Genomic DNA, 21,100 nt, shown 5'->3' on the forward strand with positions numbered 1-21,100 from the left:
GAGTATCATAATACTAAAACATACAAATTGCTTGTGTTCTTACAATGCAATTAACCTCACCCTTAAAACAATCTAGCTCACGTTTGTTTCCTTTGTTCTGACACTGACATTTTCTGCATGACCAAGAATAATTTAGATAAAATATCGAATGCTATATTCCTAACTTGAATACTCAAATTCTCAACTGCTATTGGCAATATGGAAGAAATGTACTTAGTATCTATTTTGGGCCACACACTAAAATGGTTGCGATTAAACCAGCTATTACAATTCAGTGGGTATCTCCACATTTGGATAATGGGGACAATTGGCTTTGTATCTGTTGTCTAATCATATGTGTCTGTGTTCCTAGTAATATTTGTGCTAATATATGGTTGGATGGGAATGCTCAGATGTTATAACATATACTGTTTAACCACGTGCAGTGCTATCATATATCTACGATGAATTTTCTGCATGTTATTGTGCATGTGTTTAATTAAAGAAAAACACAATATGTAACTTTTCCAAAATTTGGACTCTACCGCTCTGTCAGTATTATTATTTTATTATTATTGTATTATTTATATAGCGCCAGCAAATTCCTTGGCGCTGTACAATGGGTGGACTAACAGACACGTAATTGTAACCAGACAAATCTTATATATATTCTACAAAATTTTACAAAATTAATTTAAAATTTCATGAAACTACATAGCAATTAGGCAGGAATTTTAATTATTGATAAAAAAAATGTTCACACCCTATGCGTGGAATGTTGTAAGAGCTGCTCCACTGGTTTCTCAATTCAGTGATTCGTATTTATATTCTTTATTAGAATTATTAGATTTCACTTCTTGTTCCTGCTCTCAGTCATGACATCTGCTGATCTGAGAGAAGAGCTGACCTGCTCTGTCTGTACAGCCATTTATACAGATCCGGTAACTCTGACATGTGGACACAGCTTCTGCCTTGTCTGTATCACAAAAACATGGGACAGCCTGGAGTTCAGAAGGTATTCTTGTCCTGAATGCAGACAACTGTTTATGACAAAACCCGAGCTTAAAAGAAACATGAAGATGTGTAATATAGTAAAGCATTTCCTATCTCTTCACCCAGAGCAAGAGGAGGTGGGAATCCCCTGCACTTACTGTATTCACTCTCCAGTACCTGCTGCTAAACTGTGCCTGCATTGTGACGCTTCTCTATGTGAAAACCATCTTAAAGTCCACAGTAATTCCATGGAACATATTTTAATTGAACCCACAACATCCTTGGGGAAGAGAAAATGTTCTATCCACAAAGAAATCCTAAAATATCATTGCTGTGAGGATGCTGTCTGCATTTGTGTGTCCTGCAGGGTGGAGGGAGAGCACAAGGGCCATCATGTAGAGAATCTTAAAGAGGCCTCTGAAAAAATGAAAGAAAAACTGAGAAATATTCTCGAGAAACTGGCATCCAAGAAAGAGGAGGTTGAGAGAAAGGTCAGTGGTCTACAGAAACACATGAGGGAAGTGCAAGAAAGAGCAGCTAGTGTAATAGAAGGAGTCACTGCCTTAATCAGGGGCGTCATGGAGCAAGTAGAGGACCTAGAGAAGAAAATTATCTGTGAGGTATTCAGACAGGAAGAGCAAGTGTTACTGCAAGCCTCAAACTTAATTCAGCAGATGGAACTAAAGAAGGAGAAACTGTCCAGGAATATGGTTGACATTGAGGAGGTGTATAACAAGAATGATCCATTAACTGTCTTACAAGGATGGGTGCCAGACTGGACTGATTGTTATGATGCAGAAGAGAGAAACAATGAGGACATGGAGAGTGATAATAAAAAGGTCCATGCTGTAGGGGATCTTGATGTGGGTTTGGTCTCAGTGACCTTATACTCAGGTTTATCGAGAGCTGTGACTGGAACACATCACATAGTACAGGAGTCTTCATGCATGTCAGTGGATGTAAACACAGGTTCAGACATGTTACTGGATGTAAACACTGCCAGTAATAATGTGACTGTATCTGGTGACTTGAAAACTGTATCCAGGTCAAAAATAAGTCAGGGTCGCCCAGAAACACCGGAGAGAATTGAATATAATCAGGTCTTAAGTACCAGGGGTTTATCTTCAGGGCAGCATTACTGGGAAGTGGAGGTCGGGGAAACAGGGAGATGGATTATAGGGATGGCCTATCCCAGTATGGTCAGGAAAGGAAAACTGTCATGGATCGGGATGAATAACATGTCCTGGGGTTTGTTGAGATCATATAATAAACAGTACTCAGTGATACATGACAATGAAGAAATTAATTTGCTTCATGTTGCTTCCTGCCAGAGATTAGGGATATACCTGGACTATGAGGTTGGGCGTCTGTCCTTTTATGAGCTAAGCGACCCAATCAGACATTTACACACCTTCGCTGCCACCTTCACTGAACCACTTCATGCAGGTTTTGGTGTGGGGCAGAACGCCTGGGTAAGAATCCGTACATTGAATGATGTGTGAAAGTCCCCAAGTTAGTATCAGTGAGTTGGCTACAGATATCGGATTTCTGACACCTTCAGCATAAACCTGTACAGAGTATTTCAAAGGTTGTGTCAGAAAGGTGAAAGGAGAGTAAGTCCCAGAGTAAAAACAAAAACATTATGTATGAATAGAATGAGATACAGAGATGTTAAAATTGTTCTCGATCCTTCTATAAACCATGTCAGAGGTCTTAAAATGAAAAATTTATGAAATGATAAAAATGTTTTTTCTGTTAAAATTAAGTATGAATCATTTATCTAGTTATTAAACATATATAAATTGCCTAATGCTAGATGCTATACAGAAAACATACAAACATAACAATATACCTATGTACAGTATAATTTGTTATTTAGATATCACCTATATGTTCTGCTCATCTCTAAAATGGGGTAATAAGGCATACAAATTTAGCTTATTGGGACAAGAGGTTATGCTCAAATCAGTTTACAGATTAATGAAAGTTGGGTAATAATGTGAAAGGTAAATCAATATATCCAGAAGGGACTGATAGATTGTTTTCTAAATAAATAAATAATATGCCATATGGTAGTAATATAGAAAAAAAAGTGAAACATATTGACTTGATAAACAATTGTACTTCTAGGGAATTCATACATTTTAGGGATTAGAGAATAGGAACTACCCAGACACGGTAAGAAAGGACTCTCTAAAAGAATATAAAAGTTTTATAACAATCTTGTCGGCAGGATTTGGGGATCGGGTTGCAAACAGATAACTGGCAGTGCAAGGACTAAGATGTAGTATGGAGGTGTGGGGATTTGTAGCATATAACTAGCATTTTAAATTCAATCCTAAATTACGTAAGAAACAGTACGAGATGAACAAAGTGATGAGATGTGCAAAATGCAATAAATTAGAGTACATCATTTTCATTTTCTAAAGGCACTTTGGTACACACACATTCACTATACCTATGTGCTGAGACATCTTTTTTTTTTTTTTTTTTTTTGGGGGGGGGGGGGACAGCATATCCTAGACTTGCTCCTCCAATGTGACAATGATATAGTTACACCACTACCCCTGCTGCCATTATTTTTATGCAACTTCTAAATTCTTTTGGGTGCACACAGAATATATGGGATGGTTTGGGTAACACACTGTATATATTTATTTTTTAAACATATCTTGTATTAAATCAGATAAATAAAATGATTATATAAAAGTATTGTGTTGTGTGATGAATCATTTTGTTTGAATATGCTTTTGCTTTTTATTTGATGAATTAGTACAGGATAATTAATAGTGAGGAAAAATCTTATATTGTTCTGAAAAACAGTTTTCTAGAGATAATTACTTGCTTCTTCATTTGCTTTACACACTCATTCCAGGAAGGACACTGATCCAATCAGTTTCCAATAACTAGGAATGCAGGGAAAGTGCATTAGGAATACATGACCAATTTACACAGGTGCAGTTGGAAGATCTCTTCACCATGCAACATCTGACAGGGGAGAAGAGGGGGAGTCTGATTATTTTTATTATTACTTATATGGAACTAACAAATTCTGTAGCGCTGTACAATGGGTGGAATAACAGACACGTAATTGTAACCAGACAAATGGACGCATAGGAACAGAGGGGTTGAGGGCCCTTCTCAATTAGCTTACAGTGCATGGGTGTCCGCACCTACCCTAACCCTCCCCCAAGCTGGATTTTTCAGCTTGTGCCTGTATTTTTCTTCTGAGATTGAGACTACACTGCAATACCGGCGCCAGCCAGTAGGTGGTGCTGTGTGTGGAGAGAGGCTTGGATAGGAAGCAACATTTTATCCCTGCTTCTCTCTCCTGATTGAATCCGCAGGGGAGCAGCTATAGACAGTGCAGCCAGCAACTCCCAGACTGCAGAGGCAGCCTACAGATCAGGTAAGTGAGGGATGGAAAGACAGCCTACAGATCAGGTAAGTGAGGGATGGGGAGACAGCCTACAGATCAGGTAAGTGAGGGATGGGGAGACAGCCTACAGATCAGGTAAGTGAGGGATGGGGGCAGCATAAGATCAGGTAAGTGAGGGATGGGGGCAGCATAAGATCAGGATACACTAAGAGGAGTAAGACATTCAAAAGATGGGATAAGAAACACAAAATGGGTGTTAAGAGACACACAGGTACAAATTTATTTTTTTCTAACAGACTCTCCAGTGGATGCTGAGACCGCGTCTGTTAGAAGGAACCCCTTTAATGCTCTTTTTTATTATTATTATTATTATTACTGGCATTTTTAAGTGGGGGAAGTGTTGTGGGTCCCGGAATGAGCTGAGCTGCACCGCCGCCAGGGGCGCTGGCCAAGGGGGGGGAATGGGCGCAAAAATGACTTGTCAGACTGACAAGTGATGTTTGCTGCCCCCTCGAACTGCGCTCCCGGCACTCCCAGACTGCATGCGGCTCCATAAGGGAACCGCACGCACTGTACATGAGGAGGGGCGTGCCTCCCCCTCCCGCTCTGAACTAGGAGCACCGGGTGTCACATGGCTACCTAGCCCTCAGTCTGACACTGCGCGGGCCACCACCGGACATCCAGAGGTCCTCCTCACCTGCGATGTGAGGTAAAATGGCAGGGAGGGGGGCCAACAGTGTGTAGAGTGGAGAGCAGAGCCAGCCAAAGCAGGTAATTAGTATGAATGCAAGGGTCAGAGGGGGTGATTATTTTGGAAGGGGGGGTAGGTAGTAATATGAATGGAAGGGGTGTGGGGGTAGTAATATGAACAGCAGGAGTTTGGGGTAGTAATATGCATGGAAGGAGAGTGGGGGTACTAATATGAATGTAAGGGGTGTGGGGGGTAGTAATATCAATAGAAGGGGTGTGGGGGGTAGTAATATGAATGGAAGGGGTGTGGGGGGTAGTAATATGAATGGAAGGGGTAGGGCGGTAGTGATATGAATGGAAGGGCTGGGGGGGAGTAATATGAAAGGAATGCACTTGTGAAAGTAAGTGTCACTGAATGGCAGTTAGTAAATGTGGTCACCCCTAGATAATGACTATGCCCCTCCCCTTCATTACAATGTCTCAGTATGTATGCCTGTATGTGTGTATGTCTGCTTCAGTATGTGTGTATGTTAGTATGTATGTGTGTGTCAGTATGTGTGTATCTTTTGTGAGTGTATCTGTGTCCTTTTGTATCAGTGTGTGTGTGTCTGTGTTTGTGTATGTGTTTGTGTCTGTGTGTGTATTCTGTGTCAATGTTTGGCAGTCAGTCAGCATAGAGAAACATGACGAGAAGAGGAGAAATGAAACAATGTTTCTATTTCTTCTTGTCATTTATGATTATAATGAAATTATGATGAAATTTGCTAACTCTTTAAAATAAATTCAAAAACAAACAAACAACTGAACAGCAACTGGTAAAAAAAAAAGGTTGATACAAGTTATAGCTCAGCTTCAATGTTTTATTTAATTATGTAAATCAGGTAGATTCTAGAGAAAGGCAAGTCTCTCTGTAATGAAGTATATGCAGTACCTGTATGGTTTTGTTGCACATGCTTATCAGGAGATTTTTTTTTTTTTTTAAATTCTTTATTTTTGCACACGATAGGTAAGGCAAGATTAAAACAACTTGAAGGCTTGCGCAGAAGCCAATAGCCAATACTTCAACCTCGTACACACAATCATTGACAGTAGACGACAGCGCAAACCACTGTATAAATTCTGGAAAAAACTTATCCCCGTTCGAGGATTGTATGGTTTCTTAAAATTCCACGCTGAGCCCTCGATAGGCATAGCCAGAGCAATATACCCGTGAGGCTTTCGTATAAGATCAGAATACCCGGGCTCAAATTTGGAAATACCAATACTGACATCAGCCCACTTGCTATGCCTCGGTATACTTTCTACATGTCCCGCCCCCTATCGTGGATTTTGTAATTTTATTCAGGCACTATATCTGTAGTAGGAGCCCTAATCATATCAATGCTTTAGTGAACTTTAGGCATCCTCAATTCTCCATCAGCATACTTATGCCTGTAGGAGAGAGAAAAAATAAAAACAAACGCAGGAATTGAGACAACAATAAACGTCGAAAAGGAAAACAGCTAGATGTGGAAAGTGAAGAGGTAGAAGAAGAGAAAAAGAAAAGAGTTAGCAAGGGAGAGGGGAGAAAAGAAGGAGAGAGGAGCAAAAAGGTGAAAGGGCTAGGGGTGAGGGAGGCGAGCGAAGCCATTGAGGTCTCCCTTGATGCTAGACCACTCGGTACTATATCCTGGTCCTCACTATACGTCCTTCTCCTCAGTCGCCACTGGAGCCCATTATGCTAGAGTCCCATGGTTCCCAAATCTTATGGAAACTAGCGGTAGTCCCCCTCAACCTAGCAGTCAGGTCGTCCATAATTCTGCTGTCCCTTATCCTAGAAATCACCCCCTGGATCTCTGGGCCTCCAGGCGAAAGCCATGCCGCAGCGATGACTCTGCGTGCACTCAAAGTCATTACCCGTACCAATTTCTGTTCCCGTCTCGTCCATCCCTCTATAGATCTGTTTAACAAATATATCCACGGGTCCATGACTAGGAGCTTGCTAAACGTCTGCTGGATTAGGTCTTCAACAGACTTCCAAAATCCATGTATTTTCGGGCATCCCCACCACATGTGGAGATATGTGCCTCGGAGTCCGCATCCCCTCCAGCAATCATCCGTAACTATTTTACCCATTTTGTGCAAAGTTACCGGAGTGGTATACCACCTAAGCATGGTTTTCCATGCCTGCTCCTGTTGCGTGACGCAGATGGACGCACTTTTGGTTGCTTCCCAGATCTCCTGCCACTCAATTCCCTCCAGTTCCTCCCCCAGGTCCGACTCCCACCTATCTATGTACTTCAATCTACCCCATTCCTTAGTCTCCGTGCTAAGATGAGCATAGAGAAGCGTAATCAATCCTTTAGGGGTAGCACCATCTCTACAAAGCTTCTCATAGAAAGTGAGCGGACTCTGGGCTGCTGTTCTAATCCTGGGTTTTCTAGCGAAGTCCCTGATCTGTACATATCTAAAAAAGTCAGCTGGGGTCAGGTGGTTGTCGCGTTGGAGATCTTCAAATGGTACAATTTCCTTGTCTTTATACAGCTGGTATAAGCGTTGTAGCCCTGCCCTTTCAATACTTCGGAAGTTTCTAGGGGCCATTCCAGGCGGAAACTCTCTATTTCTGAGTATCGGAACCATAGGGGATGGAGAGGAGGCGAGTCTAAATTTATCGCAGTTCGCATCCCACAACCGAATAGAATTAAGTATAGACGGGCATGTCGCCCTTATCATGGGCCTATGTTCTTTTGGGACCCACACCGTAAATTGGGGGACGTCTATACCCACTAGCAGTGATTCAATCTCTACCCACCTCCGTTCCCCAACAGGGGAATGCCACATGACCACCTGAGACAGTTGGGCCGCCAAATAATAATAATAGAGGTTTGGTAGTCCCAATCCTCCTCTATCCTTCCGCCTATAAAGGATTTGTCTGGCTATTCTATGCCTTTTATTGTGCCACACAAAGTCGCAGATCGCCCGCTGTAACGGAACTAATTGAGATTTCGTGACCCGTACAGGGAGAGCCTGGAATAAGAATAACAGGCGCGGAAGAATATTCATTTTCACCGAATGAATACGTCCCAGCCACGAGATTGGCTTGTCCGACCAGTTTTCCAGGTCTCCTATCAGGGTCCTGAACATGGGGTCGTAGTTGCTAGAGTATAGTTGACCTGGATCCGCCGTCAGGTGGACTCCCAGGTATTTGAAGGAGTTCGGTTCTAGCCTTAGACGGTGTGTTGCCTGTATCCAAGCCACCTCGGCCGCAGTCAGTCCTATGGGCATCGCACTTGATTTTTGTATATTTGCCTTGTAACCAGATAGGCCCCCGTATTCACTTATGACTCCCTGTAATGCCGCTAGTGACTCGATTGGGTTCGTCAGGGTAAGGAGGACGTCGTCCGCATAAGCAGCGACCGTGAATTCTTCTCCCCCTACCCTGACTCCGCCTATGTTTGGGTGTCTGCGTATCGCCTGAAGTAGGGGTTCCAGAGCCAGGACAAAGAGGAGGGGGGACAGTGGGCACCCTTGTCTGGTTCCATTATGCAACCTGAAGGGAGTCAGGGGGGCACCTGTTATTTGTATCTGTGCCCTGACATCATGATACATTGCCTTCGTTATTTGCATAAACTCTTCCGGAATCCCCAGATGTGTCAATACCGAAAACAAAAAGTTCCACCGAACCCTATCGAAGGCCTTCTCCGCATCAATCGAGACCACTAGGGAAGGTGTACCAGTCGCCACTTGCTTCCAGATTAGATCGGTAGTCCTTCTGGTGTTTTCGAACAGTTGCCGACCCTGGATGAACCCGACTTGATCGGCATGGATAAGTGAAGTCAGGAGCGGATTCAGTCTATCCGCCTGTATTTTGGCCAATATCTTTAGGTCCTGGTTAATCAATGAGATAGGCCTATAATTTTCAGGTTGGAGTACGTCCTTCTCCGGTTTGGGCAACAGTATTATCGTAGCCAATGCCATCCCCGGATCTAACCTTCCCCCTTGCCGTAAGTAGTTGAATAACGTCACCAGTCGGGGCGTAAGCTCTTCCCTAAAAGTTTTATAATACGTCCCATCGAATCCGTCTGGGCCTGGTGCCTTATTGCCTTTTAGACTTGTTATTGCTTTGTCAACTTCTTCTACGCTAATTTCTGCAGCCAGGCTTTCCGCCGCCTCCCCCGTCAGTCTGGTCATTCCTAGACCTTCAAGGTATCGCGAGATGTCATCGTCCCCTCGTCTCTCCTGAGCTGACCCGTCCGGTGTGTGATTGTACAGTTGCCCGTAGAAGTCCTCAAATACCTTTGCAATATCAGCCGGTTTTGTTTTTGTAGTGCCATCCGGATGCCTGATGGCCATAATGTGGGATCTGCTGTGCCTGGGCCGCAACGTCCTAGCCAGGAGCGTGTCCATTTTATTTGCCTTATCAAAGTATGTACGCCTGGACCACGTCATGGCTCGAGCCGCGTCATCAAGCAGAAGGGTACGTATGTTCCTACGAACCGCCTCTAGGCGGCCGAGAGTCTCATCGTCCGGGGCAGATTGGTGTTTTTGTTCAAGGTTCCGCAGCTGTTTTAACAAAGTCTCCAGTTGTTGGTGCTTCAGTTTCTTCTTCCTCGTGGACAATTTGATCAAGTTCCCCCTTATGACCGCCTTATGCGCTGCCCATACAGTACTAATGCTCACGTCCGGGGTGGTGTTCTCATTAAAGTAATTTGTTATAGCCGTTCGAACGTCTTCTATTATCATCGTATCCCGCAGCAACGACGCATTTAGCCTCCAGCTCCAAGGGCTCGTGACGCATAAATTACCAAGTATGATAGAGGCATCCGCATGGTCAGACCAGGATATGTTCCCAACCTCCGATCCCACTATCCTGGGCATGCCCGTCGCGTTAATCAAGAAGAAGTCAATCCTGGAGTAAGTTCTATGGGGGGCCGAGTAAAACGTATACTCCCGGTCCAGCGGATGTTGCGCCCTCCATACATCGATCAATCCCGTGCCCGCCATGAATGCCTTCAGCAGGCGGTCCTGCCCCCCCCTCCCCTGCGATCTCGGGCCTCCATCCCGTGAGCTCCTATCTATCGCCGGACACGGGGCGGCATTAAAGTCTCCCCCCATAAGGATCATACCATGAGGCAATGCGGCAATCTTACCTCGCAGCTTATCCCAAAACCCTGCATCTGGCTGATTCGGGGCATATATATTAATCAAATGGATGTTGTGAGAGTGTAGGGTCCCCGAGACAATAATGTATCGTCCCTCTAGGTCTACATCCTGGGCAAGCACCTGGAAGGGGCAAGTACGTCGAATAACTATGGCCACCCCATTCCGTTTACGGTGGGATCTAGCTTCAAATGAACCCGTATATATATGATCTCTTAAGCTGAAAGTAGCCTGTTTGGGGAGGTGGGTCTCTTGTAAGTACGCTATGTCCGAGTCCATCCTTTTCAAGGCCCGAAACAGGAGACGTCTCTTTTTAGGGGCGTTAAGGCCCTTAACATTCAGAGTGGTAAGCTTAATCTCCATTCCGAAGCACGACGAACTCTGCTAATACTGCTGCGCCCTTGTCTGTACAAATAGTCGCTAGTCGAGCGTCCGAACCCCCGTCCAGGGCTAGTAGCTCGCCCGCCCCCCCCTGAGCCCTATAGAAGGAGGATACAGAAGGTAAAGAGGGAGAGAGAAAAAGAAGAGAAAAGAAAAACAGAGATATCATCCGGACACCGTCCGACATGACGAGAAAAAACAAACGAAAAAATCTGGTCTTACAAAATGCCAGAAAAATATGGGTGGCGTGTGCCCACTTCCCCCTCACGATCAACGTGTGAAGGGAACTGAGGATCCCTAGAGTCCCGCCTCCCACGCGCCCAGGAAATCCTATAGTGACCTTCTGTTCTATCACAATACTTCCCTATACCGAACCTTAGTCCTCCTCCCAGTGCCAACCCCCCATTATCCTTCCTGCAGTGTTCGAGGGATGCATACGTAGGGTCACCTCCCGTCTCCCACCCCGTTCAACATTGAAGATACATATCCTGTTCCCCGTGTAGGCCCCACCCATCCCTCAAGGGCCACAGATGAGACATCCACCTAGCTCAAAACCAATGGGTCTCCTCAAAAAAAACTCTCCCGCCTCCCTCCTGATCCGCGCCCAAAAGGAGGGGGTGCGCCTCTGCGTCAAACGGTGCACATCCCTGCTTCAATTCCGAAAGGGAGGTGGGCCCAAGTGCATAAGAAGTGAGGGGATCCTATCCAAGTGTCGTGGTGACAGGTGGGGCCATGCTCAAAGGTGTTAAGCAAAAAGCCCCAATATGACCTCCCCTAAGGCCCTCTATGAAACCCCCCCTCCCTTAAACCTTGGGACCTCACCGCTCACCCCTAATCGATACTGGCAGGAGCCACGGCAGCAAAATTTAAGGTCCCCATTTAGGAAGAGCTACCTAACGTGCCCCGTCGCTACCCACCCTTCTTAGGCTGTGTCAGTACATCACATTCAAGTTGTACACGCATATACATAATAAATTAATACATTAAATAAAACAACACAAGGCAAAACATACCATACAGAATACGTCGAGAACCAGGGTAACATAGTATATTTTCCAATCATTATTCGCTAGATCCCTCTTGCGAAGGCGATCCTATATCTCTCAAAGGGCACCAGGAATAAACACGCCCCTAGGACCTTAGCCAGATGGGTATAGATCCTGGGGTGATTAGTTCCGGAATACCCTAACCTGTTGCGTCCTAATTAAAGAATCAAGTAGTGAGTGAGGACCTCTCAAGCAAGTAAAGTGGTCTGCAAACCTATTGGTGCTGCGGTGCGAACATACAGGTTATTCGCCTCCGCATAGTATTATTCGGGACCTGGTCCCCTTGCTATATGTTATGGTTTTCTTCTTACATAAATTTTTCGTTGTTTGTTTACGGGTTTTTCAGTTTTACAGATGGCAGTTATTTTTATTTATTCAACGTTTAAGTATTATTTTTATTATTTTTATTATCTTCCCTTAACGGCCCGCTCACCTACATCTCCCCATCCCACCCCCCATATAAAGATGGCTCTGCGGGGTAGGCTGGTAGGGTAGTTGCGGAGGTGTTACTTAGCAAAATCACAGGGGACCCCAAGGCACCCACCGCAACACGTGCGAAGGGCGGCCCGGCAAGTCGCTCTACCCTACTACCGATACTTCATCCCTACTCGCCCCTGAACTTAAACACAAAACAAGTTCCCCCCCCCCACCCCCCCCCCTAATCAGTATGGAGGGCCAACAGGGTATATATACAGTTTAGTAATATTATAGCTGAAGTCGCTATTTTAACTTTCCTTTTAGGGGTCTTTACATTGTGGGGAAGTGTAACTTCTATTAGTGGTAGTAAACATCATCATCGCATTATTATTTTCCCTATCAGGTTTCTTTACGTTTTGGGAAGATGGAAATTCCGTCAGCTTTACTATACATGGATTACAATTTACTTAAATTCCCTGTTTGTCCCCTTATTCGTACATATACACATATACATTGAATTTATTTTTGTATGGGTTTCTATTATTATGATTTTTTTTTTTTTTAAATGTAATTTGCCAATTCTTTATCGTGGGTACTTCCGTCCCCATTCCCCCCGGGGGGGCAACTCTCCACCACAACCCACTGCAATACAAAAACCACTACCGCCGTATCAGGGGAGGGGCGGAAGGCACCATTGAAAACCTCCGCTGCAGCGGCATGGGGGAGACGTATCCCCCAAGGGGCAGCAGCGGCGTAGAATATACAGAACCAGTACAACAACAAACAGGTTAACCAGTCCCATAGGGGTAAGCCCGGATCCACCTGGGTGGAAAGTTCGTCACCAAGGGCATCAAGGGCATCATGCGGGGTGGTAGGCCCAGGTGCATGGCATCCGGAGTGTAGCGGAGAGTAAAAACCCGGTCCCCACCCAAGCTAGCGGAAGAAAAAACAAAAGAAAAAAGGCCCGATCCAAGCCCTCATGTCTCTGTTAGGTCCCAAGGCAATGAGCGGGACAGTGGCACCCATCCGCCCCCGTTGTAAATGCAGGACCCCGGATCCGAAAAACGAAAGGCCCAGCAGGGAGTCCGTGAGGGGAATACGGGAAAAAACCAAATCCCAAACCCGAAACAGGGGGCCCAACCCGTTCCCCACCCCAAAAAGAGGGGGGAGGTAGACACCGCATCCTCCTCCAGGCCCAGTGCCCTCATTCCAACGAAGGGGAGAAAAAACCCACAAAGAAAATCACAAAAAAAGGGGGCTAGATAGTACGATACCCTCTGCATTTATCGGTGACCCCTCCGTCCCGCTGCTCGCCACTCCTGAGGCATCAGGGGAAGATCCGCAGGATACATCGCCACGTCAGGGAGATCCGAAGGCGGTTGTATGCCGAGGCCGCTCAGTAGCCGGTGGGGATCTCCTCCCGGTGTAAGGACGTGCGCCCGGTCTCCCCGGAACACCATCAACTTGAAGGGGAATCCCCACGCATATTTGACGCCTGCACCTCTCAGGGCTTCTGTAATGGGTCGCCAGTCCCTTCTCCGTTGCAGCGTGGAGGGGGCCAAGTCATGGTAGAGGGAAACCATCTCACCAGCGTACAGTATGGGCCCTTCACGGCTCTTTTTCATGAGCGCTTCTTTAGTGCTATAGTAAAAGAAGCGGATTATAACATCACGTGGGGAGTTGTTGTCGCGCCGTTGACTCCTGAGCGCCCGGTGGGCCCTTTCCATGTGCCAGCGTTCCTCCGGTAATTGCGGGAGCAGTGGCTTCAGGATGGTAAGTATAAGCCCCTGTAGGTCTTCATCGGAGCTTTCCGGCAGGCCCCTCATACGGACATTGTTTCTCCTGGACCGGTTAGCCATATCTTCAAGGGCGAGGTCCATGTCCACCATATGAGCAGACACGCCGTTCACTCGCTCCACTACGGCATTATGGGCCTGCGTTAAGGCCTCTGCGCGGTCCTCGAGTTTCGACGTCCGTTCTCCCAGGGCACCGATCTCTGCCTGCAGGATCGCTGTACTATTCGCAATTTCGCCGGCTAGGAAGGCCCTAACCTCCGCCAACTTTGCCAGGATCGAGTCCCGGTTCTCAGGGGATGCCTCCCTGTCTGCACGAGGAGAGGTTTGCGGGGTAGTACCAGCGCCATCTTGGGTCCCCAGGCGGCTCTGTTTCTGTGCCGACATGAGGTCCAGGACGGTGCCTCCAGAATCAGGTCCCTTCTTGGACAGCTTTTTGGTACTTCTCTTCTCCATTGCGGAGCAATTTTAGGGTAGAATTTTCGAAAAAGGTCGCTTTTGTAAGCTATTTGGGCGCGTTCGTCGGGAGCCCTAGTGAGACACGTCTAGTCTCATCGACGGTCAGACCACGCCCCTATCAGGAGATTTTAATCACAGTTTTACATCACAGGTTTTTATAAATTCCATTAATTGTATTATTTCTTCTGCATGGACACCATCTTAAATCTTAAATGGACACCACAGACCCCTAAAGCATTGAAGTATTGCTGAAGTCTTTTATCTGTGAAGAGTGTATCCTATTTCATTTTACATAGATTACAACAGAAATTTTCACTTTTATAAATTAACCTAGTAATTTCGGCAATTTGGACATTCGGATGCTTCTGGATGTCCGAATTGCCCAAATTGCCGAAGTGTCAAAGTGCCGAATTTCAGAAGTGCCGAACCGAATTGCCGAATTTCGGAAGTGCGAAGTGCTTTGGATTTCTGAAAAGTGGCAAAACAATAGAGGGAGGGAAAATTATGTGAATGATGACAGGAATCTAACCCTAACCCTACCCCTAGATTTGTAAGTGTTTGTGGTGGTTAGGGGTAGGGGTAGAGTTAGAGGTAGGATTATAGGGTAGGATTTGGGTTGGGGTTAGGGGTAGGGTTATGGGGTAGGGTTAGTGGTAGGCGTAGGGGTAGGATTATAAGGTAGGGTTTGGGGTGGGGTTAGGGGCTGGGTTTGGGTTAGGGATAATTGCCGAAGTCCCAAAGTGTCGAAGTGCCGAATGACCAAAGTCCCGAATTTCGGAAGTGCCGAACCGTACCGAAGTGCTGAAGTGCCGATTACCAAAGTCGCGAATTGACAAAGTTCTGAATTTTGAAAGTGCCGAACGGAACCAAGTGTTTTGCCCACGCACATACCTAATATTAATGAACACATAACCAGAAACAAGCACATGCTGCATAGCCAGGTATTCAATGTGATCCTGTCACACTACCTAAATACAATGTTCCCAGCATCCCCTCTCAACCACCCTCCCCCTATTAGTTTTACAAAGCACTATACTACAGATCTTTCTTTTCATAATAGACATGTAGCGGGCCTGCTAGCAACCCGACTGGTTGCCCTAGTTCAGCCACTTCTTGTCCCTAGAAGGTAACCAGTTATAGTACAGAGAGACCCATTCCCCACCCAGTAACCGGACGACACACAGTCCTGGGGGTACAACTACAACTTTATTGGCCACACTCGGGTTTTTACTTTCCCCATGCAAGGGGTGGATTACACACAATGACAATGTCCCCTCCAGGGGGTCCCACCACTCCATGCCTCCTCCCAGGGTCCTCCCCCTCCCAGGGACCTGTGCGTGTGACAGGAACTTCAGTACTTTTGTCCCCAGTCCCCACCACCCATCACCAGGGCTCTTTATCCCATGAGCATCTGTACCTGGGAGTCCCAGCTCTGGAAAGTTTTCCACCCCTGTTACTCCCATCCACAGAAAGCCTGCCAAACCGCCGTTGTCCCCAAGAGAGTGTTCCCACAAATCTCAGGGACCCCCAGAACGGTAACCGCCTCCGCTTGTGTGATCCCTGGGTGAAACCAGGCAATGGAAGTGTCTCCTTTCGGGACACAAATGCTCCCCCTGGCCACCGTTCATCTATAGGAACAGCGGCCGCCCAGGGAAGCACTCATTAATTACTTCCCTTGCAGTTTCACACTTCTGTTGCAAGTTGCCAACGTTGTAATTGATTGGTGTGAACATTCCAAGGGGCACTGAGGAGGTCCTCGTTCGGAAAAAAATTAGGTGGGAAGCAATCCAGGAATGCTCCCCCTAGATGGCGTTCGTCTAACTTAATGGGACACCACGCAGGGTCGGCACGCGCCGAGGCTTCCCTTGCGGTTTGGGCTTTTGACACCTAGTTATGAAGTGTGAACGTTCTAAGACAACATTCTAAATGAGATTGCGTAGTGGTTCCCTTCAGGAGGTGAACAGAACTTGTTCGTATGGGCCCTCCCGAACAGGGAGCAGGTAAAACACAGGAATATAACACAACACAGGGGAAACATGGGGAATAATACATAACATTTCACAAACAGGCAGCGGTCCTGCCACACAGCTCCCCCTTAACCACAAGCCGGCATACAGAGTCTGATCCCAACAGATCAGCTTGGGGATGTCTGGTGAGGGCTCTCAGATCATTTCTTCAGGGCTGTCTGTCTTAAAAACCCATCAGCATTGCCATTTTGCTTTCTGGGTCTATAGTAGATGGTAAAGTCATAGGGTTGTAGAGCCAAGCTCCATCGTAACAGCCTGGCATTGTCCCCAAAGACCCTGTTAAGCCATACTAGCGGGTTGTGATCCACAAGCAGGGTGAATTGATGTCAATAGAGGTAGGGCTGTAGTTTTTCAAGGGCACACACCACCGCCAGGCACTCCTTCTCAATGGCGGCGTAGCTTACCTCCCTGGGTAGTGACTTTCTGCTGAGGTAAGCCATGGGGTGTTTGCCGCCATTGTCGCCGACCTATAACACAACACAAGGGAAACACAGGGAATAACACATAGTAATTCACTAACAGGCAGCGGGCCTGCCACAAGACAGCTTTGAGAAGCAGCTGCCTGATAAATGATTAAAAAACACTAATCTCTTCCTGCATCAACAAACTGTAGAGATCCGGGCCTAAGGAATCCCATATCTGGGGTTTCAGCCACCCCCTTCCCAAAGGAATGCCTATGCTTTTGCGGGAAACAAAATCAAAACTATAAAATCTCTTTTTGAGCTATTACTTAATGCATAAATTAATGATTTATCTAAAAAAATACGGAACACACAAATCCTCTACATTTTAGTAGTAAAACTAAAACTCACTTTATTAGTGACTGTCTTTTATTCCATCAAGAAAAAGACCTGGCAACATTTTGATCTTGATGGTCTTGGGAATAGGACCAAGATCATACAAGTCTGCTGCTTACTGTGATGAGTGCTTGCATATTATTTGTGTATACACTTTTTACAGAGTGCACATTAATATATAATTTTGATAGTATAATTCATTATGTGAGTGACTGTAAGCTTGGATGATTGGAAGATAAAGTAGTGAGTGGTGGTGTTGTTTGAAATGGGTAGAGATGAGCACTTGATGGAACACTGGACCATCTGCAAATGAAATGTCACCTAAATGTACTTTGTGCTACCTTGCAGGTGATCCATTGCATGAATTGACCACCTACAACATATTTTGTCACCTTTCCTGCATTCACACAACCCTTTAAGAAAACCTATGTACATTGAGTGGGTAATGAAAATGCAATATGTCAGATGATTATACCATCCCTTAAATTTGTGTTTGGTTAATACCTTTGATTAACAAAGAATATTTTTGTTGTAATAGTTTACGATGATTTTATCTGATTATAGACTTTTTGATGCATAGCATAGGAAGTGTATAATTAAAGTTACAGGTACTAAACACACCTTTTATTGCTTACTGTACGGTACATGTACTACTACTAACTGACTATCACTTTCGTCTTTAATATTGATATTAATTCTAGCGCTCATTCATATGAACTTTGCCAGTGATAAATCTTTACAATTGTTTTGCACCAAACCCATCTCTTTATAAAATGTTTTATATTTGATGTATTTTTATCAACACAAGCTGTCTCTGTTTGTTGCAACCAATGCCCGATACATGTTGAATGTTTCACTAAGTGGTCTTTGTAGCGGAGCTCCCTGTACCCCTGGCTGGGTATCTCAGCCAAGGACCGCTTCCTAGCTGGAACAGTCGCCGTGGCTTGACTGGGGCCTTGGAACTGCTCCTTCCTGGAGCCAAATGGGGAATTCGATCTAGACACCCCCAGGCACTGGACGACACTCAGTCCTGGGAGCTCTAGTCCGTACAAGGACTTTCCCCGTTGAATCCCCTGCAAGCTGGAACAGCAGACACAGGGGTTAAATCTTCTTCCCTCCAAAAACAGGACGACACACAGTTTTGGAGTGCAAGCTGGAATCTGTTTAATGGCAGCCACAACTGGCCTTATATGCAGGTCCCCATGCAAGGGGCACTCCCCCCTGAACTTTGTGGGGGACTGCAGCACAAAGTCAAAGACCAATGACAAAGGTGTTTAAATACATGACACTCCCATATACAATTAGATAATCAATCCTCTGTGCATGGGAGATAATTGGATCAGGTACTGTACTAATCTAATCCAATTATCTCAAAGCACAGAAAAACCATGCAATACAACAACACTCCAAAAGTACCCCTAAAACACACGGAAACCCCACAAAAGTCATATCCCCCTGATAGCCCAGATCTGGGGGACCAACATATCCATAAATCACCCAGATCAGTTCAGGGGTTCTGGATTTCCATGGAAGTCATAATTTTGACTGACCGTGCACATGGTCCTATGCCCAAAACAGTTCCATGAAATCAGTGCTAACGGTCGGTCAACTTCGGTAGTCTTTTACAGGTTTCCCTGCAGGGTCCATAGTCTGTGGGCATGAGGCTGGCAAGCAAACTCCTCCAGGAGCTCGTAGTAAACCCACATGGGAAGGGGAGTTTGTCACAGTCTTCATCAAATGTTGTTTTTATGTATATATGCCAGTATATTAAGCAAACTAAGGTCTTAAACTTTATGCCATGCTGCAATTTTGTTTATTGTTTGCAGGCAGCAAACAGCTAAATGATGATTGAAAATTTGCAAAAGAAAACTACAGTAAATGTTTTCATTCTTTTGGGATTGACAGACTATCTAAAAGTACAGGTACCACTCTTTGCTCTCCTCTTAATGGTATATGCTATGATAGGGAATTCAGCAATAATTGATGTTGTGGTTAATGACCCTCATCTACACACTCCCATGTACTATTTACTTTGTAATCTGGCTTTTATGGAGATGTGCTACGTTTCTGTAAATGTTCCTAAAATGTTAACTAACTACATAACGAATAGTCTAACTATTAATTTCAAAGAGTGTTTCATTCAAATACATTTCCTCTATTTGTTTGGTTCCATTGAATGATTTATACTGTGTTTTATGACTTTTGATCGATTCGTTGCTATAAGTTGCCCTCTCTAAGATATTCAACACTTAAGAGTCATTTAGCTTACTTCCTTATGCTGTTTTTTAGTTTGACTGTGGCTTTGTGCATGCAATGCTCCATTCTGTTTTGACCTCTCAGATACATTTCTGTGGATTGTTGTATTTCTTTTGTGATGTTCCACCTCTGTTTGTAATTGAATGTTTTGATATTACTGTGAATGAGATCATCTTTAAATGTGCAAGTAGTTTTGTAGGTATAAGCACTGCACTTGTTATAGTCATATCGTTTGCATATGTCATTGTTACTTTTGTTTCCATGAAGGCTACCGAAGGAAAATGGAAACCCTTCTCAACTTGTTCGTCACATATTATTGTGCTTGCAGTGTTTTACGGATCAGGATTATTCACTTATACCTCTCAGAGTCCCAACTCATCAGTGGGGAATGTAAGTACATTATCCCTAGGCTACAGCATCCTTAGTCCATGCCTTAATCCTAAAATATACAGCCTACGAAAGAAGGAAATAAAACAGGCCATGGGAAAGTTTGTTAAAACAGTTGTTCTAACCCTCAAACTCTGAAATATTTCCATATATGTTCCCTTATTAAAGTACATTTTTCCTAAACATTGTTTATTTGCAGTTAGTTGTTGGGAGTTTATATCTCCTTAGATTAATTCAAGACTCTTGGATCTAAGCCATAATATAAGTTACATTCTGAGAACGAATATGAATGGAAATCCAACATCAGAGAGAGTTCTGGATTACTATACTAATAAAACACTAATGATCAGAACTTTGTGGGTGGGCTTATGATCAGAATATGAATGCAATGCATAGATTGAGAGAGCAGTGCTACTTTGACAATGAAAATCTAGCAGATCTAGTAAAACATGTATGATAGAGCTGGCAAATAAACCACAGTGCAACTGATCTCAACCAAAATGGGCAGGTATTGGGTATTCTTAAATCTTTTTTTATTTTGTTCTCCTTTTATGTTATGGAATCTACTCAGGTTCCAGGTTCTACAGAATCAGAAAATGTCTGTGTGTTGTAATTAATTATTATACGTACTGTAAGTATATTATATAAAAGCATATAAAAGCACTATCATTCTGCTGAGAAAAGATATATGTTTCCATCCCATACGCTCTTCTCTTTATTATCAAAGTGTTCCATTCATCTAATTGAGAGGGTTGTTGCTACTTTCTTATACATACGAACAGTGTATAATTTTGTTTCACTATGTTTGTTTTCTATTTCTTTGTGTGGCATGAATACCAGGATGGTCTGCTCCACAATTAAATCTAAGAAGCTATCATGATCAATAAATGTTAGTAATGAAATATTCCTAAAATAAATATATCTTTAATTTCTCTGAATAATACCATCAAAAGGTTAACCTTTAAAACAATGACACTTTTCCTTACTTTTAGTGTCTCTATCCTATATCTCTCACGAGTCACAACTGTTACTAAGTCACATACACAAGCTGAAGAGCAGGGACCTGTCGCACGAAACACCCACCATCAATGCACAGGTCTGTAAGTGTCTGCTGTGGCTGAAATTGGGGGCTCTGTGTGCCCATCTGCCCATCATTACCCACTTTTGTTTTTGGGAAATATATATATAATTAAATATGTCTGCATTGTCACACTGCCCTCTTTGCATTGCAGCAAATCATAATGTTCTGTTTAGTAATTTTGTGCAGTCCTCCCTAGGTGACAGGTAACAGAAGGGTGCACAGCACACACCCTCCTGCCTGAGCAGGCACTTACAGGCACTTACAGACCAACACATT

The 21,100-nt window shown here is 44.5% G+C and overlaps 1 protein-coding gene across 1 annotated transcript; it reads left to right on the top strand.

Annotated features, from left to right (window-relative positions):
* Positions 1–854: 854 nt before the first annotated feature.
* On the top strand, positions 855–2,474 carry LOC134569213 (E3 ubiquitin-protein ligase TRIM39-like). Its single transcript, XM_063428127.1, has one exon. The coding sequence runs from the start codon at positions 855–857 to the stop codon at positions 2,472–2,474; it is 1,620 nt and encodes a 539-aa protein (XP_063284197.1).
* The last annotated feature ends 18,626 nt before the right edge of the window (positions 2,475–21,100 follow it).

Source organism: Pelobates fuscus, chromosome 7, assembly GCF_036172605.1.
Source record: "Pelobates fuscus isolate aPelFus1 chromosome 7, aPelFus1.pri, whole genome shotgun sequence".
Lineage (NCBI taxonomy): Eukaryota > Metazoa > Chordata > Amphibia > Anura > Pelobatidae > Pelobates > Pelobates fuscus.

Bases quoted from the DNA above. Each gene is read 5' to 3' on its own strand.
- LOC134569213 (XM_063428127.1), top strand. From the start codon at position 855: ATGACATCTGCTGATCTGAGAGAAGAGCTGACCTGCTCTGTCTGTACA.